Consider the following 22874-nt stretch of genomic DNA (forward strand, 5'->3'; position numbering starts at 1 on the left):
AAAAAAAAATCCGCTCAAACTGGTGCTACGGGCCGTCTTAAACTTGCAGTGAGGTGAGAATATTTTTTACTCCGTGTTGAAGGCCTCGTTGTGACTTTGAGATGAAGAACAGCAAGAAAAGCGCTGCTCCTTTGCTTTTTGTGTATTTTTTGCTGAGCATGTACTAATTTTGTGTCATGGATGGATACCCATAACCTTTGTTTTTCCATTACATTTACTTACCTAATACAATAACGAAGGTCATTTTGATTGTTTTGATTTTAGCCTTAGGGATTACCCCTCTAGAACTACTATTCCATCTGACTTTCTTTTCCTTCTGTTGCGGCACAGTCTGTCCGTCTGAAATAAATTCACGAAACAATGGTCCTATAAAAATTTGAAGCTAATGAATGGGCGAATACGTACGCATTGCATTATTTGGACCAAACGTTTGAAAAAGCCACTACGTATAGAAACTATTTCTGTTGCATGGTCGAGAGCAAGCATCTTATTAAGTTATCGAGGATGGGGATATGCTGTAACTCACGATCTTATAAACGGAAAATGTGTCTCTCCCCTATGGTATTTCTAAGTATATTTAAAAATTTTAAATTGTGAATGGATAGGATAACAATGGCGATGGTGCCAAAGAAGCTACAAACAACGTGAAATCGGATATTATTGATTTTTAACGAGTGCTATCGAATCAGTTCTGTGATATTGGTCATAAAATTTTACTCAATACTGGGAGTACAAAATTAGTCCACAAAACACCAAATTCAGTTTTTTGATTGGTTGATATTTGAATCTGAGAACAATAATCGGGCTCGAAATGTTTATGGCTGCAAGACAGAAATGCAGTTATATTATACATTTTTCTCTTTCTATTAATATTTAGCAAAATAACCTAGATGCGTGTGTCTATTTGATGATTTATAAACTTTTTTTTGGTGAAATTCTGTACAGTTGAAACAGTCAAATGTAGTGACTCTTTTAAAAATACGATATCCCCATGCATCATTGCTTCAGTGAGGAATGTAATAATAGCTTTGATCTGTTACCCGAATTGATTTTTATTGAAAAAATCTGCTTTGTTCGCTTGGAATATTTTTATTGGTTTGATATTTGTTATTTTATCGTAAGTCGTAGATTTAAGATTTTTTCAAAAGTTTTAAATTATTCATGGCGGAGCTAATAGAAACCGATTTTATACTAAGTCTTAACAGTTATTTCAATAACAGTTTATGATATGTAAATAAGAAAATGTTATATGATCGCCAATGAGATGACTATCCACTATATACCAAATGACGTAGAAGTTAGTAACAATAGGTCACACTGTCAGTATCATATTCAACAATGAGCAAAACCCATGCCGCATAGCAAACTATAAAAGGACCCTAAATGATATTTATAAAACAATTCGAATGAAAAATTAACGGAATTATTTATGTACAAAACAATAAACAATACTGATGATGATGATGCTGCTTAACGTCCAACAGCAAATTGATATGCATATTCAGGACGAGAACATGTTAATGTAATATAAATATTAACCCTGCTTTGTACTAGACCAACACGATGAACCGGATTTTTAACGTGCTAGGTAACTGTCCGCAGGAAGACTTGTTACCTTACCCGAACACATTACACATTATTCTGACTCCGAGCCGACCAGTCTTTGCTCTACTCCTTAATGCCATGTGCTTAGCGAAGAAGCTGTAAATACCAATTTCAAAGTCTTTGGTTTTACCCGGCCGGGGTTCGAACCCACGATCTCCCGCAATCGAGGCGAACATGCTACCACGAGACCACCGAGACGGTTAAAACAATAAACAAAAATAAATATATAAATATGTGCTATGTGTTTCTTAATTCTACATTGGTTAGAGGTATAGGGTGAGGGTTAAGATCTCACAAAACATGTTTAACCCGCCGAATTTTTGCGCCTGTCTCAATTCAGGAGCCCCTGGCCTTTGTTAGTCTTTTTTTTTTTTAATTTTAGTTCCTTTATATGTTTTGGAATTTAGTGTGACGTCCATTTTCACTGAACCAGTACACAATTTTATTTAGGGGCCAGCTGAGGACCACCTCCAGGTTCGGGATTTTCTCGCTGCGTTGAAGACCCATTGGTGGCCGTCGGCTGTTATCTGCTCTTTGGTCGGGTTGTTGTCTCTTTGACATATTCCCAATTTCCATTCTCAATTTTATAACATACGCATCAACAAACGACAACCACTGAATTACATGATTTTACTTTATATTAAATGTTATACCTTTGTTGATTATGTGTTGTGGAGAACAGCCGTTACTGTAGGTGTCATTTCCCATTGCAAAGTTAGCCTTTCTCCATAAAACAGTTACTATGACAATATAACAGAAGGCAATGATGACAGCTGGTATTATGAAAACAGCAGCAGCATTCAAAGATAAGTAAACCTGCAGTACAAAAAGGAATACTTAATGTACTCAACATGTTATAATCATCTAAAATATTTCATTTTTCTGTGTCGTTAAGATGCAGTCTCATGAATGTTCACGTTTACTTCTAATCTTATTTTATCCAAGAAAAATACAGATATATAACGCAAACAAGGGTAAATTTAGTTTTACTTAATTGTCGCCTTCTTTTTCTATTTTTCTATTCGTTTCATTACCAAGAATCACATTTTCTACTTATGGATGGTCGCTACTTTATTTCAAAATAAGAAGCTTTTTTCTTTCAAAAACTATGAAAAATAACAAGGATTTTATAAGATTTTCAAATATGCCTTTTAAATCTTTATGTAATAAAATTAAGAAAAGAAAAGTAGGGGTTAGCGGGTAAATTGTTTAATGACACTATATCGATAAAACCAGAGAATTCCGAATGTCTGACAAAAAGTCAAAAACAAGTGGAGCGAACATCCTTAATAGTTTCAATGTAGAAAATACTTTTTGTGTCAAAGTTATGACAAAGTGTCATGCCTTCAAAATAATGTTAGATACTTTTAAGTATAGATTTTGTGACTGAACATGAAATCCTGACGTAATAATAATGAAAAGAAAGTGATGCCTTAAACATAATGTTATATTTTGTGACCAAAAACACAAGATGAAATTCTGACTGAATAATGATTGACATGTTCCATTGGTCAGTTATAGGTATATATATAAAAAGTATCTATACAGATGAACTCCAGATGACACCGCATTCGGAATACATCACCGGTTTGTGGTTTTTGAATCCCCGTTGGTATAAAATAATTATTTTATCACTGTAAGTTTCAAATAAAGATAAGAATTCCATATCCTACGTGTCAGCATAAATACAAAATGACACTGAATAAATACTGTTAAATCTATGGCTTAAGTATGTATAATATACTTTGTTTAGATTAAGAATGAGCTAGAAAACTCGACTGAGATCTTCCGTTGATTACTTGTCCAGCGTATTGATACACATAAACATATATAGGAAGATGTTCTCCAGATGACACAGAGATGTACCGTGATAACAGTATGTTGTAATGTTTACTATGAGTTTAGATAGTCCCCGGATGTTACTGTAATTACAAGATATAGAAATATAAGTTCTGCTATCCTTTTTGATATTGTTTCTACGGTATGAATGAAATATTTCGTATTTTTGTTACTTCTTTTTGTGCCAACTTCGTATGCTTCCGTCTAATCTAGAACACCATAAGTTGGTCTCTCGATATCTATTGCTTTTTTGATGTTGTGGTCGAACTTACGAATACCGCACATTTTTATCTTGATGGTTACAGTAATTTGTTCTTGTGAATTTTAAATTGCTCACTAAATATTGGGAATTCTTAACTTCACAATTATAAAAAAAAACTTTAAAAAAATCGGCTTGATTTTCTGTGGTAATATACATGTAAACAAAAAACTCTGTAACAAGTTAGAAAATATATATTTCCCAACAGTCAGGATTCTACTTCGTCAAAATTATCTCCCCATTACGCCAGTCAATTTTTACAATCGTAAAAATGGAAGCCATTGTAGGGATGACGCGCTGCCAATTTAGCTCTTGAAAACCGATAAATTTATCCATATAGTACCATTACGTTCTTTATATGCCAGTTGCATTTTAAAAGACAAATGTATCTACTAGCTATTGTTCATCATTTAATCTACTTTTCTGCATTCAGTCAACTTAAGGTTCATGTGGACCTTTCGTCTAAAATAGCTGCATTTTCACCTTTAAATTTACTCTGAGTACAGACAAACCTGTGCATCTGGAAAAGTTTTAAGGCATAGCATGCCCTAGATAAATAAAATTCAAATATATTTTATGTTTTAGAAAATTAAAAACTTAACCGGATTTTGCAGTGCACTTTTTTTCATTCCTCCAGAAGGTGCCAAAATAAACTAAGTTGGGAAAGAGGTTTGAGAACTTCCCCACAGGTAATAATTGAAGTGAACTGTTTTGATTGATATGGACAATAGATGGACAATAGATACCTGACAATAATTGGTGATTTAAACTGTGTACCTGAGTGGACCATATCAAATGAAACTCAACTGTTTGTTTATTTTATCATCTTCTGCAGGGACGAAAAAAAGTGCACTGCTAAATCCAGTTAAGTTTTAAATTTTCTAAAACATGCAATGCATTATAAGTTTATTTATCTAGGGCATGCTATGCCTTAAAACTTTTCCAGATGCGCAGGTTTGTCTGTACTCAGAGTAAATTTTGAGGTGAAAATGCAGCCATTTTAGCCAAAGGGTCCACATGAACCTTAAAACTTTTGTCTGATCGGTTGTCAGGTGGAAATTTCGAAAGTTCAAAAACATCTAAAAAAATTCTATTTAATATTTCGTGGAAGACAGATAACCCTAAAAAACACACACAAAAAATGAAGTTTTTTTGAAGTTATGCATTTTTAAGATCCAGTTGTAAAGTCTGTCGTCAAGTACTTTTAGTGAAAAATTGTTACTCGAACACACCTACTCTGTTGTTATGACTCATTAGAAAGGTATTTCACTTGACCCATATTATTTATTTTTAGTACTGTGAATTTTAAATGTTATTAAATCAACCTGTATCATAAATTTATGAAAATAATAGAATCTGAAGCGAGATGATGTATCAAATATTTTTGCTTTATACGTTTTCAAGACAGAATAGTCAACTCGGACACGCCCGAGCATAAAAAGGTGCACTCGACTTTCTCTTTTCGATGCAATTTTTGTCCATTTGGGATTTTTTTCAAAAAATCTATCGCCGGGGGCAGAGATGAAAATCAATGTTTTAGATAGATCAATTATCTCTCTGTGGAATTTTTTTCGATGGAATTTATGCTTATGCACAAAAAAGATCCACCTGGATTTAAACATGCCACAATCGACTGTTTTAAACACGTATATAAGATGCATAAAATCATAAATTATGCACCTTTATTAAACTTTTAAAGCCCTTAGAAACAGATGTAAACAATTCAAATATACCAATTTTGCTTTTTTACCTTCTCTAACAAAGAGTTCCATTTCTTTTGTTTAATTTCAACTGGGTTTCCGCCTGCCAATCTAATGAGTAACTCGATGTTTGAGGCTAAAATCCCGATGATTTATAAGAATGATATGGTTAATTTGAATAATGTTTTTCATACAAATGTACAAAATTGAATAACACATTTTCAGTTTGAATCAAAACTATCAAAATATTAATAATCCCGAAATGCAGGTCTGAGTGTTTTTTTGTTGTTTTTTTTTTTTGGAGAAGCGGAAACACGGACACATCGACAGCGTTGTATATTGTATACAGTTGTGTTAACAAAATCCTCGGTAGGGTTAGACAGACGTACAGCGATTAGACAAACACACGGGCTAGCCAGTTTTATTCGCAATTAATGTTATGTTACTATACGAACCTGCCACATCCACTGTTTGGAAAATTCTATTTTACAAAATTTCATATTTTGTTCTTCTTTGACGAAAAACAATAATAACATTGGAAATGCAAACAACGCAGCAAATATCCAAGCTAAGGCTATCAACGTCCAGCTTTTACCTACAAACATACAAAAACCAGCTAGAATCATTTGTAAAATCGGACAATACTTAACAGATATATATCATTTCAGAAAGAGCATTTGGGAATCATACCATTCGAGAGAAGTTATATTTTTTCTGAGACGATAGGTGACGTCTGTTTCTCCTCACCTCTCGCGAGAGTTTATTACATGAAATATCAATAGAGGTGGTAATAAAAAGGTAGGTGAATTCACTGTTTCTTCTGCTCTCGCGAGAGTTTATTACATGCATTATCAATGGAGGTGGTAAGTTAAACATTCGAAATGATAGTCTTTCGTATTTATAAAGATGGCTGCTGGATCACAGTTATACAATTATTGTCACATTAACCTAATAAGTCTGTTTTGATTGCTCACCCAATTATGACAGTATAATGGAACTATAAACAAATATCATACAAGACGGAAGTTTAGCTAGTTCTAAAACCAGGTTTAACTCACCATTTTCGTCGGAAAATGCCGGTACCAAGTCAGGAATATGGTAGTTGTTTTTCACTTGTTCCGTTGATTGAAAGCGTTTGATTTTGTCAGTTTTTATAGACTTCCCCTTTTTTTAAATTTGCTTTGAAGTACAGTATTTTTGTTATTCTTTTTTAATCAAGCACGCAAATGATAAAGGGTCTCAATGAAAGTAAAAAAAAAGGCATATCGAAAGTGTTTTCCATAAATTGTTTTGTTATGAATAAGGCGTTTGTTTTCTTTCTGAATTGTTTCACATTTTCCATGTTGGGGCCTTATATAGCCGACTATACGGTATGTGTTTTTCTCTCTGTTGTAGACCGTACGTACGGTTGCTTATAATTGCTAACATTCACTTCATGTGAACTCTGGTGGATCATAGTTTTCTCACTGGCAATCATATCACATCTCCTAATTTATATATAGATTTTGGCAAATACCAAGGCAAAGAAGATAAAACAGACATGTTTGTGCATATACACCGACGATGGTGAAATATACATCGGGATCTGTATTCTAATCAGATTGGAATACAGCGTTCTGATATAGTATTTATACAACGAAGAAACTGAATAATCGTTAGTACGTTCAGAAGAATAAAATGAGTGCGTAGGATCAAACAAAGGTAACTATTAAAAATAATATGGTGAGTCTTTTTCTTATTAAACCAACGTTAATTTTGATTCTAGAAAAAGAATAACGGTTGGTTAACATTTTGACGACACAACAATTGTTTAAAAGAGGTTGCATGCTTATAATAGTCATTGCCTATTCAAGGATTTTCATTTATTTTTTTTATAGAAATCTAAGGTTTCAATCACAATCTATCAATAAAAGTGAAAAAAGTCAAAGATTAATACCCTTTATCAATTCCTTTTATGGATTTTATAATACTGATTACTCGGTCATAAAGTGCAACACTTAATTTCAAATACATGAGAGAGCGAACAGATCATAAAACGTAATGATAGATTGTATGTTCAGCATAAATAAATGAAAGACTTTTAATGTGTATAAACTGCTTCTGGTATAAACATGCAACTTAGATTAAAATAACCCAGACGAAACGACATTATATCAGAATCATATATCCCGGAGAAGTAGGTTGACATGTTCAAATCAGACATGATCAACAATTACTGTTACACTTTGCAATCATGTGACCTTTCTCCCAACTTAACATTTATAGGAATTTCCTAGAGTTATCAGGTCACGTGTTAAAGCTACCGGTGATTATCTGTAAGGGTCTGGAGGGAGTTTACAGACTGAAAAAAAAATGGTAAAAAAGTGAAGAATAATTGGCAAACAAAACTAATGAATAATTAAAATATGATATAAACATAGAGAATAATGGGCAAAATAAATAAAAAATAGAGACAAATGGTTTAAAAAATTGAAGCATAAAGAAGTCAACCCCCACCCAGACCTTCATCTATTAAACCTACCATTCCCAGCTCTATTAAGTGGACGGATAACCACACTGAGTCGATCTATACTCAATGCAACAAGTGAGAATGCTGATGCGTATGTTGACATAGCTTGTAGAAACTTGACAATCTTACATCCGGGATCAGGGGTCTCCCACGTGATAGTTATCTTCGAAATTACATCCGTAAGTACCAGGAATATCCCTACCATAAGATCTGAAAAATAATGTCAATATATTTTTATTACAACGGTGTGTGGATACAATGAAGTGTAAATTAAAGAAATCAGGCCGTTAGTTTTCTCGTTTAAATTGTTTTACATTTGTCATTTCAGGGCCTTTTATAGCTTTCTATGCGGTATGGACTTTTCTCATTGTTGAAGATCGGACAGTGCCCTATAGTTGCTAACATCTACGTCATTTTATCTCTGGCGGCGAGCTATCTCATTGGCAACCAGACCACATCTTCGTACTTTTTTTTTTATACCAGAGAAATAAATAATTAAAATAAGAAACCTATCACTCTGCCTCACGGGACAAAATACTCCGTTAAAAGACAACAGCTGTCAAACCGTAGGACAATTATAATAATTGATATAACAGTTATTGCAACAACTAGTTTCGAATTTTTACTTTCTTGTAAAGAAGTCATGGTAATTATTTATCGTGCATAGGGTAAATTGCACAGACATTTACAGCTAGAATATGTATCATTCTTGTTATTGATTATGACATTACTAGTTCATTCAGTGGCTGGTAGACAGTTAAGGAAACCTTGCTGACGTCTTTAATTAATCTATGTTTGATTACTGGCTTTTTTGACTTTTCAAAAAGCACCTGCTAGTAACATTCCAAGTTCTATTCGAAGCCGTATTGTTCAGAGTTCAGAACCTTCTGTTTTTATACATACTAGTACCCAGAAATGTACACACTTAGTTGTATGCTTGTTTTTTGTAATGTTGCTATATGCTTGTTTTTTGTAATGTTGGTATGTTAAGTCCATGACTTTTACTCTAGGTTTTCGATATTTTTCTTTTTTCTTTAGATATTTTCTTTATATTTTTTCATTTTCTATGTGATAACATTATGTAATGGTATATTTCTATGTCTCATTTTCTTTTTAACGAATAAGGTATGAATTCAACAGATTTTTTTCAGGAAGGGGAATGGAATACAAAAAAACATTGTGTTATCACAAAATCAATCCCGAGAAGATAAACAGCCAGTTAAGTTGATTAATGGCGTGTAGAGAAATGATTTGTGTCGAGTATTTCATTATGGAAAGATCATTTATAGATTTCTACACATACTTCATATTTGGTCAATACAGCCTATAGTTATATATTTCTATTGAACTACTTTTCGAACACACAGATGTACATGTATTGATCATTACTATCGAAACATGGATATTATGGAAATTTTCGATCGGTAGTATGTGTGCCGTTAATTCAGCATCAAATGCTTTATCTTGAAAGAACAATCATTAACTGTTTCAGTAGTTCAATGACCCATATGAATGAAAACATGTTGAATAAAGGACCTATTATACGTCATTTATGACTAACCTACCAAATTTGTCTCTAATAAAACGCCCCCGCTCGACACACCGTTTATACTTTAGAATTACTTTTGGTTGTTTTGTATATTTCCAAAATACTTGAACAAGCACATCAAATGTAGAACTTAAACGAAATCAATTCTTGTTTCTTAATCTTAAATTTCTATTTGTCTGCTAGTTTTTAAATAAATGCAATTCAGTGCCAATCTGCCTAAGAATCAGGCAGTGGTGAAAACATGACAAACAAAACCCCACTAAAGTTGACATTAATGTAAGTTCAAAATGTATAATGGTGCACGAATATAACGTTCGTTTCTTTTTCCGGTTCTGGTAATTCAAGATATAATTTGGTTGAAATGCACTCGAAATTACCAATTGAGGGGAGCTAACTCCGTAATTTGCTATTATTCTAACTAAAAGTTATCTAGAGATTTCTCGAATTAACAGACACGCTGAAACGAAAGACCTACCATTTCTAACTCAGGACGAGGAGAACTTCAAACTAGGATGGTTAGGTCGGTGGGTTTTTTCTGTCATGTGTTGAGATTCTTCTAAATTGCCCGATTCTTACAAAGACTGGCACTTAATGATAGAACATTATTTGTTTTATGAGTTCTATAACAAGACATTTTCTGAAGATAATGCGCCTCTTTTAACATTGTTCAGTATATCGAAACGACCTCCGTGCTTATAATTGCATCAATTACGGTTCATTTCAGTGAATATAAACAGTATACTGTTGACACAGATATATGTCTCGCATGTATCTAATTTCGATAGCATGATTCAAATGAATAAATTTAAATGATAACAATTTACTGAGTTAACTATGTAAAACATTCAAAGTGAATAACCCGCAAGGCTGACTGGGGAATATAAAATTGGTAACTTTGGCCTTCATCCGACCGGTAGTAAAACCCTATCTAAAGTGGGGCGTGCGGGCTGTGCGGAATGTACAAGTACGCAGCCACGTCCGGTTAAAATGGGGAGTTAAATCTGGTGTCTCGTGACAAGAGAGTGCCACTCTCTTTGCACATTTAGAGCCATTGCAACAACTCAAAAGGTCCGTATGTGGCCTTTTGCAAGGCAACATTTCGATCCCTATCCAATATACCCTGATTTTCTAGTGACAGTCCAAATTTCCCCGACCTTCATCCCGGACGACCTCTATTACAAGACCTGCCTTTTGTATTCATTGCCAACTTGTTCTCGTCCTGAACATGTATGAAATGTTTGCCACTGAACGTTAAACAGCCAACAATCTATAAATCAATCAAAGTCAGTGGACAGTGTCTGAGAGGTTGGGGTCACATAATGTCCTTGGAATAATATACGCAACTGCATGCACAGTATCATTGACCTTAATTAAAAACTAAAACAAGACTAAAGTTTCAGAGTCCAATGACCATAACTACGGAGACGGGGTAAACAAATTGCCATTTAGATTAGATGGGCAAATGCTCAAATGCTTATATATGTACAGTTGCATACCAAATATCATCGATCTACAGTTAGCGGTTTCCTTATGTTGCAAGCGAGACAAAAACAGTTTTACAGCTTCATATATACTACATTTTGTACTACGTTTTGAATGTGTACTTTTTGGGCATAATATGTTTAAAGCACTTTAAAAGAAAAGCAGTATTCATGGTAAATGTACGTTGAGGTTTTGACAACATTTTGTCAAAATATAGATGTCTCTTACTGAATATTTTGATAAATTAGAAAATTGTTTTTCTGGCAAAAAGTCATTTGAAAGACATATCAAAATTAACTTTCAATTTTCATTTAGGTTCCGTATGCATTGAAATGCACAATTCTGAAATTGCATATTAGATTTGTAATGATTTTGAAAATTGCCTCTCACAGTCACGAGTTCGATACTAAGACATGTTTTAAAAGGTATATTATACATGTTACTTTATATTCAAATTTTAGTTGGTTACATAAACTATCCAATATTAACCGTCTGCATGTAATAAATACATCAGAAAGCAACTATACCGTATTCCGTTTTCAAATTTCGGTTTTTGGTTGTCCCTTGGTTTATCATAAATCTCAATTTTTTCTCCCTATCGATTGTAGAAGACTGATTTCCCTTGCTAATTTTTCTGGTCAACCCTAGACTTCAGAATAAGTAATAAACTATTATGACAAGAGACATTGTCATTATACAAATAAGGATAAAAAGACATCGTATTCCCAAAGCTGGTGATAACAAGTATTAGTAATCAAATGATTCTGTACAATGGTTTATAAACACAGTCAACATATATAAGACAGACGTAGTTAGGGAATAACTTCAATAAACAAATGGTCAGCACATGATTTGTTCCTTCGTTATTACTATACAACATACTATCCTTACATAAAGATCACTAATGTTTAAAAAAAGGTACTGTAAAATTGAGATATTATTGCGATTTTGGAAGAATGGACAAACATGCGAGATTAAGGTGGTACCCAACACCTTGACTAATATTAATTTGGCTCGTTTAATTTTCATAAAATTTTGACAAAATGTTTACTTTGACCCTTTGACAAAAATATAAAAATTTCAAAAAATTTGAACCAACCACTTTATCAGAAAAATTTCGTTGGTTATATAGCAGTTTGACAAACACTAATTTTGATCATTGAGAAGCTTAATATTTCCTTAACAATACAACGTAATTAAAACGTTTAGCTGATTTTTACAGAGTTATCTCCCTGTAGTGTTAGGTACCACCTTAATAATTCCGATGTTAAGAAAAACTGCAGGCAGTAATTTTGTACAGATATATGTTACAGATATTAAAGTGCGTTTCCTATTGTTAAGGAAATATCAAGCTTCTCAATGATCAAAAATAGTGTTTGTCAAACTGCTATGTATCCAATAAAATTTTTCCGATAAAGTGAGTGGATAAAGTTTTTTGAAATTTTTATATTTTTTGTCAAAGGGTCAAAGTGAATGTTTTGTCAAAATTTTATGAAAATTAAACGAGCCAAATTAATTTTAGGCAAGGTGTTTGGTACCACCTTAATACAAACCTCGCAATAATATCTGCACATTTTCAAACTGAATAGTTATACACATCCTTGCACCAACTAAGGTAGATAAGTCGTTTAAATGTTCGACGATAAAATTTTCTTAAACTTTATTAAAAGACGTCTTAATCGATGTATTTTCAAATCCCAATGTTAAAACTGAAGCACGGACCCTGTTTGTTCGTTAAAATACATTGAAATTAACTAACACGCACTGTTATTTTAAATGGGTTATATGGGGGAAACACATTTTTTTCATTTTTTGACTAAACATTACACGATAGAATTGATTAACATCAAACGAGAGAAATGTTTTTCATAGATACTTCCGAAATATCAGATAAAAAGGGAGGTCACGGGCCTTATTTTCTTGAACCAAAACAATCAAGTTGTCCTGTCAAGTTTAATATAACTATCTACCCTTGAATTTGAAAGTATTTTTTTCTGAAAATTTTAAATACACTTAACGACACTTCATTTTTCTATCGCAATAATTAAAAAAAACTTGCTTTGTGATATCTGATACGTATCTCTGTATACAGACTTTCCTGAACGCGCAAATTAATCTCGCATTTTTGTCCAATCTTCAACTCGCAATAATAAATGCACGCAAAACATTTTGAGATTACCGTATTCAAAGTCTTTACTCAATCAACCAATTATTTATTCCTTAATGTAAAATTTTATAATATGTGGTATATCAAGGCTTGTGTATGGCCAATGTAATCATTCGACTGCATCCTTTGTTAATATTTATGTCCAGCTACACTCGATATAATCAAGTTAAAGCCCGTATGGTATACTTTGACATAATATGAAATCCAAGTTAAATTTTTTGGCATGTATGGTTTACCAATTACATCATTCCAAGGGCATTATATCATTCAACAGCGTTCAATGCTTTAAATAACTGTGCATGCTTTATCAAACTGATAACCAGGTATCTATTTTTTTATGGTTTTGATCCTTCCTCTGCTTCATGTTTGTGTTAATTGTCGTGTTTTACAGTGATGTTCAGTTGTTTACATTCTTGCCTGTTGGTATTTGGTATATAGATGTCTAATTGGCAAACATATTTACTTATGTCAAACAATACATTCGTGAAAATGGAAGATTTTCAAAGCATCGGATGTAATAATATATCTGTTTACGACTTCATCTGCCTATAGACATGATAGAGCCAGTGTATTTTTACCATGTTTTATAAAAATTAATCAGATTGTGTTTTCATCGTTTGGCAAATAAATATATACAAAAAAATTATATATATATCAGTATAATCTTAATTTATTTATTCTATTAATTTCTATATTATAAAGAATAATGAAAATTACTGACTCCGAAATAAGATGATATATATTGTCTAAATATTGCAACAATGCAAATTTAAAATAAAAGTATAACAACAATATATTAGTGGGTTAGTGTAGTTGAGTAAATATCTCTTAAAGTATGTATGCCCCGCCGTAGGCAAAGGGTTATTAAGTGTTACCCTTGACCGTCCGTCTTTCCGTCTTTCCGTCTTTCCTTCTTTCCGTCCGTCCCATTTTCGTTTCCGCACTCTAACTTAATTTTTCCTAATCCAAATTTTATGAAACCCATACACAATTGTAAGAACCAGAACTCAAAGACAGAGTTCAAATTTGGGCAGTGAGTCACTTACCGTACTAAAGTTATGCCCCTTTTTAACTTGAAAAATTGCAAAGCTTAAGTGGGGGCATTCATTTCTTCAGACACATTTTTCTTTTATTTTTAAATCTTAACCCTAACGTATTTCTTTGATATAAAGATTAAAACAATTATTCAAAGTAGTGATCTGGCAAGGGTAAACCGATTACAATTATAATATATGCATACACAATAAAAAATTCGTAAAGAGGTAGTTGCCTCTCGCTGACTTAATTCAATAATGAATGATCAATGTTATATCTAAATTATACTAAATAGTATTAGATTAGTCAATCCATTTTGTGTGGGAATAATCTTTAAAGATTATGTCTGTTGTCCAATCATCTTGTTAAAATGCATATCTTTGATGTTTGAAGAATACAAAACTTATAGTTGAATTTGCAATTATAAATACCACATATCCTTTATTTTTATTATCACGTTCATGTATGTTTCTTTATGAAAACTATTATTTACCAAGTTTAAAGTGTGTCTCATTAAGTTTCATTTGATGCATCATCTCCGTGAAGATTATACCTGGTTATTCATGCACTTAGCTGTTTCATTAAAGTATACCAGAAATCTCCATTCAATTATAAACTATACGGTACTGGCATGTTCTGTAGGTTGTCTCACAAAACAAAAATATATCCTGTGTATGATTAAGCTCATTAACAACCGTACATTACCCATATCTTTGTAGTTGAATATTTGATGGTTTTAAGACAAATTTAAGAGCGTTGGTTCGACGGTTTTATGTGATTTCTATTCAAATATTCTCATTTTTTGAAAGAATTCATTCAGTAATATTTCAGAAAATAGAAGTTATAAATCCGTCATTTTCCGATTTTTGAATTATAGATTAACGAACCAAAGTTGTATGCAAAGTTGTACCAAAATCAGTGACATAGTCTATTTACTAAAACATTGTCCTTACTTATCAATTCATCAGATCATAAGTTATGAGTTTCAATATACAATCAACAGAAAGCACAAAGCTTACTTTTGTAAGAAACACCGCGCTCCTCACAAGGAGAAGAGATTAATGCCATATAATCTACCACAACTATGATCGAAGTGAACGCTACAATGTTCATACTATGTAATTAGACCTTGAACTATAACAAAATTGATACCTGACAAAAACAATTAGTAACTGGTAAAATACATTCGATATCTTTTCCTGTAAAGTGGTCTATTATTACTGTTCTACAATCAAGAGCATAATAAGATTTTCAATTGATAATTTCTAACATGCGAGTATTTTATGACGAAAGTTGTCAAACATGAAAGATAAAGTCAAGATATTTCAATTCCACTCACATATTATAATTGAAACTGACAGAAAAAAGACATGTTTGGCAAGGAGAGATAAGGCATACCATCATTGTTAAATGTAGCCTTAGTTCACTAATGGAAAAGATAGTCTGGAACCTGCAAATTTGACATCAAGGATTAACAATCCTCATTTAGGAAAATGATCTTTCATCTTAAAATAAATAACCTTGTTTGTAGTTTTCTCTACGACTAAATGAAGATGATTCCAAGTAAAACAAATCCTTTTAAATATTGTCTATTTTTTGTGCCAAAACATATTTACCAATTTAAATGTTAGATATTAGAATGAGGAGATAGTGTATGATAGCCAATGAAACAACCTCTAAAGGACAGTAACAATTACAGATCATCTTACGGCATTAAAAAAATGACCAAAAACAAATTACGTATAGTGAGCTGTAAAATGCCAAATATACTTATTACCTGGGACAGGCACATACATAATGGGTCAGTGTTTAGCATTCTGTGAGCTCTCAAACCTCTCTTTAACTTGTTAGTGGTATAAATAAACTCATCATAAATACCAGGATTAAAGTTTTTGTACGACAGACGCGTCAGTGACGATCGAATCAAAAACAGTTAAAAAAGCTAAATAGTTTTCGAAATTGAAGAGCATCGAGGACCCAAAGTTCCGACAGTTTTTGTCAAATGCAGCTAAATTCATGTTTTTATTGGGTAGAGCATCCTTAATATTTTGAAGAATTCAAAACTTAAAAAAAGAGCATCATACTAAGTTCTAGTCAATGCCTTCTGTATACTTATAAGAGAGTCGTAATGGGGGTACCTTCATGACGAATAACAGTAACAAATCTTGCCAAATGACGTTAACGGTATATTTAGGTGCCTGACGATAAAATGAACCTTTTCTTTATGACGATAGTAAAAATCAACTGATTTTGACGAATCACGTTAAATTCGTTCCTAAAATAACGGTAACGGTTAATTATTTAATACCTCTGACGAATCACGATAAGGATATTTTGACGAATCACGACACAATTTTAACCATTTTGACGCTAACGGTAGCCGAAAATGACCGTTTGACGCCTGAGGGTAAAGGGCATTCCTACCCCCTTATAAGTGAATATCGTTGTCGATCTTGAACAAAATTATTAGAGCGGAAGTGTACTGATGTTGAAATCTCAAATATTGATTAAAAAGACAAATTAAGGTAACACACAAAAAACTGTAGGAAAGTCACGAACAGCAACGAGAAGCGAGAAAGAGTGTATCTCTTGTTATGCATGCGCCACCCGCCCTGCGAATCTACACTCAACATATTTTACTTTCATGTATAATATAATTTTATAGATCTTGTTTGTATTCATGTCATAAATTATTTCTTCTGTCATTCCAAAGATCATGTTTGCTGTAATTCCAAAGAAGATGCTTGCTCTCATATTATAGATCATGTTTGCTGTCGTGTCATAGATCATGTTTGCTGTCATGTCATAGACCATGTTTGCATTCATGTCATAAATCATGTCTTCTGTCATTCCAACGATTATGTTTGCTGTCATTCACAAATTATGTTTGCTGTCATTCCAAAGATCATGTTTGCTGTCATTCAAAAGATGATGTTTGCTCTCATGTCATAGATCATGTTTGCTGTCGTATCATATATCATGTTTGCTATTATTTCATAGATCATGTTTGCTGTTATTTCATAGATCATGTTTGCTGCTATTTCATAGATCATGTTTGCTGTTATTTCATAGATCATGTTTTCTGTTATGTCATAGATCAAGTTTACTGTCATGCCATAGATCATGTTTGCTGTTATGTCATAGATCATGTATTCTGTCATTTCATAGAACATGTATTCTGTCATTTCATAGATCATGTATTCTGTCATTTCATAGATCATGTACTCATAGAACATGTATTCTGTCATTTCATAGATCATGTATTCATAGATCATGTATTCTGTCATTTCATAGATCATAGATCATGTATTCTGTCATTTCATAGAACTGTATTCTGTCATTTCATAAAACATGTATTATGTCATTTCATAGAACTGTATTCTGTCATTTCATAGATCATGTATTCTGTCATTTCATAGATCATGTATTCTGTCATTTCATAGAACCTGTATTCTGTCTTTTCATAGATCATGTATTCTGTAATTTCATAGAACATGTACACTGGCATTTCATAGAACATGTATTCTCTCATTTCATAGATCATGTATTCTGTCCTTTCATAGATCATGTATTCTGTCATTTTATAGAACATGTATATTTTCATTTCATGACATGAAATCCATTCGTTTGATGTGTTTGAACTTTTGATTTTGCCATTTGATTGGAGACTTTCCTTTTTGAATTTTCCTCGAAGTTCAGTATTTTTGTGATTTTACTTTTTTCATAGAACATGTATTATGTCATTTCATAGATCATGTATTCTGTCATTTCATAGATCATGTATTCTGTCATTTCATAGATCAAGTATTCTCTCATTTCATAGAACATGTATTCTGTCATTTCATAGATCATGTTTGCTGTCGTGTCATAGATAATATTTGCTGTCATGGCACGTATCCTGTTTGCTCACATGCCATATATCATGTTTGTTGTCATTTCATAGATCATGTATTCTGTCATTTCATAGAACATGTATTCTGTCATTTCATAGATCATGTATTATGTCATGTCATAGAACTGTATTCTGTCATTTTATAGAACATGTATTCTGTCATTTCATGGAACATGCATTCTGTCTTTTCATAGATCATGTATTCATAGATCATGTTTTCATAGAACATGTATTCTGGCATTTCATGGATCATGTATTATGTCATGACATAGAACTGTTTTCTGTAATTTCATAGAACATGTATACTGGCATTTCATAGAACATGTATTCTTGCATTTCATAGAACATGTATTCTGTCATTTCATAGATCATGTATTCTGTCATTTCATAGATCATGTATTCTGTCATTTCATAGATCATGTATTCAAAGATCGTGTATTCTGTCATTTCATAGAACATGTATTCTGTCATTTCATAGAACATGTATTCTGTCATTTCATAGATCATGTATTCTGTCATTTCATAGATCATGTATTCATAGATCATGTATTCTGTCATTTCATAGAACATATATTCTGTCATGTCATAGAACATGAATTCTGTCATTTCATAGAACATGTATTCTGTCATTTCATAGATCATCTATTCCATCATTTCATAGATCATGTATTCTGTCATTTCATAGATCATGTATTCTGTCATGTCATAGAACTGTATTCTGTCATTTCATAGAACATGTTTGCTGTCGCGTCATAGATAATATTTGCTGTCCTGTCACGTATCATGTTTGCTCCCATGCCATATATCATGTATTCTGTCATGTCATAGAACATTTTTACTGTTGAGTCATAGATCGTGTTTGCTGCGATGACATATATCCTGTTTGCACTCATGTTATAGACCCTTTTTGCTCCCATATGATATATCATGTTTGCTGTCATTCCATAAATGATAAAATATTCTCATCGACGATGCCATTAAAAAGGTTTGAATCAAACTCAATCAATAAAAGTAAAACAAGTCAAAGCTACTGGAGATACATAAAGTCAGGACTATTCTGTTGTTATCAATCGTAATAAATATTTTATTCACCGTCATTTGGTTTAACAGTTTATTTGTGACTTACTCATTTTGATTGATCAGTCCGTATAAGAAGCCTCTAATATTAATTCCCAGGTGAAATTAACTGTTGATAACTAAAACGGAATGTTTACACATTCTAAGCTGAATATTAATTGTTCATACAAGGAAATAGATTAAACCAAGAGTATTACCAGCCCAGTAGCCATTTCCTTGCTACTGGCATGAAAATACAGATATTGTTAGATTGAAATTTGCTGTTATAAACTTTTGAAAATCACTTTAAATGAAGGAATATATCTCCCTCATGAAATGCTCTGATTTCTTGTTTGGGTGCAGCTTTATCTAAGTTCTTTTTTTTTTGTTTGATCAGGTCTTTTCTTACATTCTGATTAATTCTAAACAAAGCAGCATAACAAATCATTTACAAAATAATTTACCGGATAATATGTGGACGGGACGCCAACACATACTTTAAATTATTCCTATCAAACTGAGAATTACTCGCTACAAGACGGAAAACAATTTTACTCTGGACTTTGCAAATGACGAGAAGGAAACCTTATGTTTAACATGTAAAATCAAAACATATTCACCAGAGGACCAAAAAAAAAATAAATGGCAACATAAAATCTTCAACAATATAGCGGTGTCGATACATTATTATCAAGCTATAAATCAAGCTATAAATCGCATCGAGGCTAAAAAAGTAATGAATATTGACCGAATTTATCAAAGATATGCAATTAATACAAAATCTTTCAATACAGTAAACCATCATTTTATTTAAGCACGAAATTATAGCACCGATTTTCTTTCGCACAATACCATTATCTGGAATAAATCTCTTCAGAGAACACACCTTTATAAAACACTTTTCCGGGGAAACAATAAAATGATAATGTGTCTAAAAATAAGAAATCATGCACACAAAGAAAAAAAAAAAAAAGAAAAAAAAAAAAGCAATAATAAAATGCGGCTTTCGTAGTAACGGAGTTCATTTGATGAAAAACATGAGCTTTCAGAGAGTTTACTTTTCGACATTGAAGCTTGTTGTCAAGTACAGGAAATCCAAAATCTGAACATCAGTAATTCAGTATGTTCAAAAGGACTCCCACCCCCTAAAACAAAACCAGCTACTGAGCATATGTGTATCATGAGCATAGTCATAGGTTTCAATAATTCTTACAACTCTTTTGTCAAACAAAAGGTTTTAGTATTGATAACAAGATATCAAAATAAATTCATTCAAATACATTCGAACTGGTTCCTATGGTACAGACCCATAACGTATTATACAATAGCAAGATTCCGAATTTAATCTATGCATCAAATAACAGCTGTGCAACTACGATTTTAAAGATTCCCAATAAAATGTATATTAGTTCCCTAAACTATATTTTGTAACCACGACGACGAAAACTGCTAAGATTAGTTCAATCTTCATAATGACCTATTGGGTAAAAATTGAAAATTGAAATGGAAAAACTGAAAAAAGATTGGCATGAGCTGTGCTGATAACACTAGATAAATTAAGATACAAATGGTAAAGGTTACATGATAAATAGTAAAACTGTTGCTGAAATCTCAGGATTAATTGTTTTGAGGATTAGACGTCGAAATTCATATTAATGGTTTTTGTTGAGTTCGATTTCAATATTGACGGATATGTGAACATTAAAAGAAATTTATATCTGACTTTTGCAATCCAAATGAATCGATAATGTTTCCAAAAAACAACAGAAACCGTTTTCAACTTATCTCATGTAAATTGGAAAACAATTGCAAAATATAATTTAACATAAAAAAATAGCCATATATACAATTCAGAAGAAAGGCAAAAGATACCAAAGAGACATTCAAACTCATAAGTCGAAAATAAACTGATAACGATATGGCATAAATCAATAAAGCACTTAAGTTTAATAAATGAAATCGCATTGAAGAAACTATTTAAACAGATGCTTTGAAAGTTTCCCTTTGTATTTGATCATAGAGTTAAGTTCGGACATGAGTCGTGTGTTGATTTACAGGTTTTAAAACGTTTCCGATTAATTCAAAATAATTCAGTTACTATGCCATTTTCTAGCAAATATACAACAAATAAACTATAACTTCTGATACAAATATGCATCCTGTAATTTTTTGAATTACATGAATTACATTATACCCGCCATTATATAATTATCAATTAAAATATTCAAATGTCAGTTTATATATATATGGTTTGAACGTTGTTTTCAATTTAGACGTGTTTATATATATATATATATATATATATATATATACTTCTGAACCAGTTACAACTCTACAACAGATTGATCCATCGGATCACCAGCAGTGATGGTGATACATGGCTGTGTACATTCTGTATATACAACTCGTCTAAACATCAGCCCAACAATGTTAGATCTGTTAATTTGCTTTCGCAATTTTTTTGTTCTTCCCTCGCCGGGATTCGAACTCATGCTACTGAGATACCGTGACACAAAATCGCCTGCACTGTTTTCGACGCGCTAGACCACTCGACCACCTAGGCTTCACAATAACAAAGCTTTCCGTGGCCGGGTGTTACCTTTCCTCGTCAGTTTTAATCTAACGTCGTAATACAGTACATGATATATAAGGCATGAAGATGGAATTGTTACAAATCAGCTGAAATATCTATTGTAAAGGATCCTACAAATGAATGCAAGATACAGTCACAGAAATAATTATATTTATAAGTACGTCTGAACAAGTGACAACCCTACAACAGATTGGTCCATCGGATCACCAGCAGTGATGGTGATACATGGCTGTGTACATTCTGTATATACAACTCGTCTAAACATCAGCCCAACAATGTTAGATCTGTAAATTTGCTTTCGCATGAGGTGCAAAAATTTGTACACCACATCCGGATTTCGACAATTAATGCCTCTTCAGTGAAGTTAGGAATCAAAACGGTATTTGGAAGGCCATATAATTTACCTCAATTTAGGATAGACGGATCATATAAACCCGAAGGCAAATATAATACAAGCTCAAACGAAAAAGTATAAACAAGTCTAAATTGAAACAACGTTCAAACCTATGATTGCGTTGGATAAAAACAGCAATTTTTATACGCGTGCATATATATATATATATATTTAAGTCTAAATTGAAAACAATGTTCAAACCTATGATTGCGTTGGATAAAAACCGCAATTTTTATAATTGTGCATGCAAAACAAATTTCTTGGTAGAGGGGTCTAAAAACAGCACAAACAACCTGCTGACTGCCATGGCGATTGCCAAATAAACGGATCACAGATGTAACAAGATGGATCTAAATTTTAATCTAATACCAAATAGAAAACAAAAAACTTGCGGAATAGATGGTATACCGCAAACATGAGGTGCAAAAATTTGTACACCAAATATACAATATATATATATATATAAAGTTCCTAGAAAATCAACCTAACGATGTTAGAGCAGATTTGATTCTTTACTTCCTCCTCGTGCGGGGCTGGAATCTGTACTTTTTTTTTATTTCTCACTTCTACGACAACACCGCTTAGCATTGCGCAGACGCCTTATCCCCTCCTTTAACTATAGCTGATATATATATATTCTTGAATTATATTTGCCTTCGGGTTTATATGATCCGTTCATCCTATTTTGACTCTTTCAAAATTCAAGAGTCTATCCTAAATTGAGGTAAATTATATTGCCTTCCAAATACCGTTTCGATTCCTAACATCACTGAAGAGACATAAATTGTCGAAAT

General features: G+C 32.5%; 1 protein-coding gene across 1 annotated transcript in view; it reads right to left on the reverse strand.

Moving 5' to 3' along the window:
• Positions 1-22874, reverse strand: part of LOC127717932 (cardioacceleratory peptide receptor-like) — a 90779-nt gene that overhangs the window by 2109 nt on the left and 65796 nt on the right. The window contains exons 3-6 of the mRNA XM_052223808.1: positions 7925-8122; positions 5859-5998; positions 2259-2421; positions 223-339 (exon numbers count right to left, since the gene is read on the reverse strand). Coding sequence (XP_052079768.1) covers positions 223-339; positions 2259-2421; positions 5859-5998; positions 7925-8122 — 618 coding nt within the window. The remainder of the gene's footprint in view (positions 1-222; positions 340-2258; positions 2422-5858; positions 5999-7924; positions 8123-22874) is intronic.

This window comes from Mytilus californianus, unplaced genomic scaffold (assembly GCF_021869535.1).
Source record: "Mytilus californianus isolate M0D057914Y unplaced genomic scaffold, xbMytCali1.0.p SCAF_10, whole genome shotgun sequence".
NCBI lineage: Eukaryota > Metazoa > Mollusca > Bivalvia > Mytilida > Mytilidae > Mytilus > Mytilus californianus.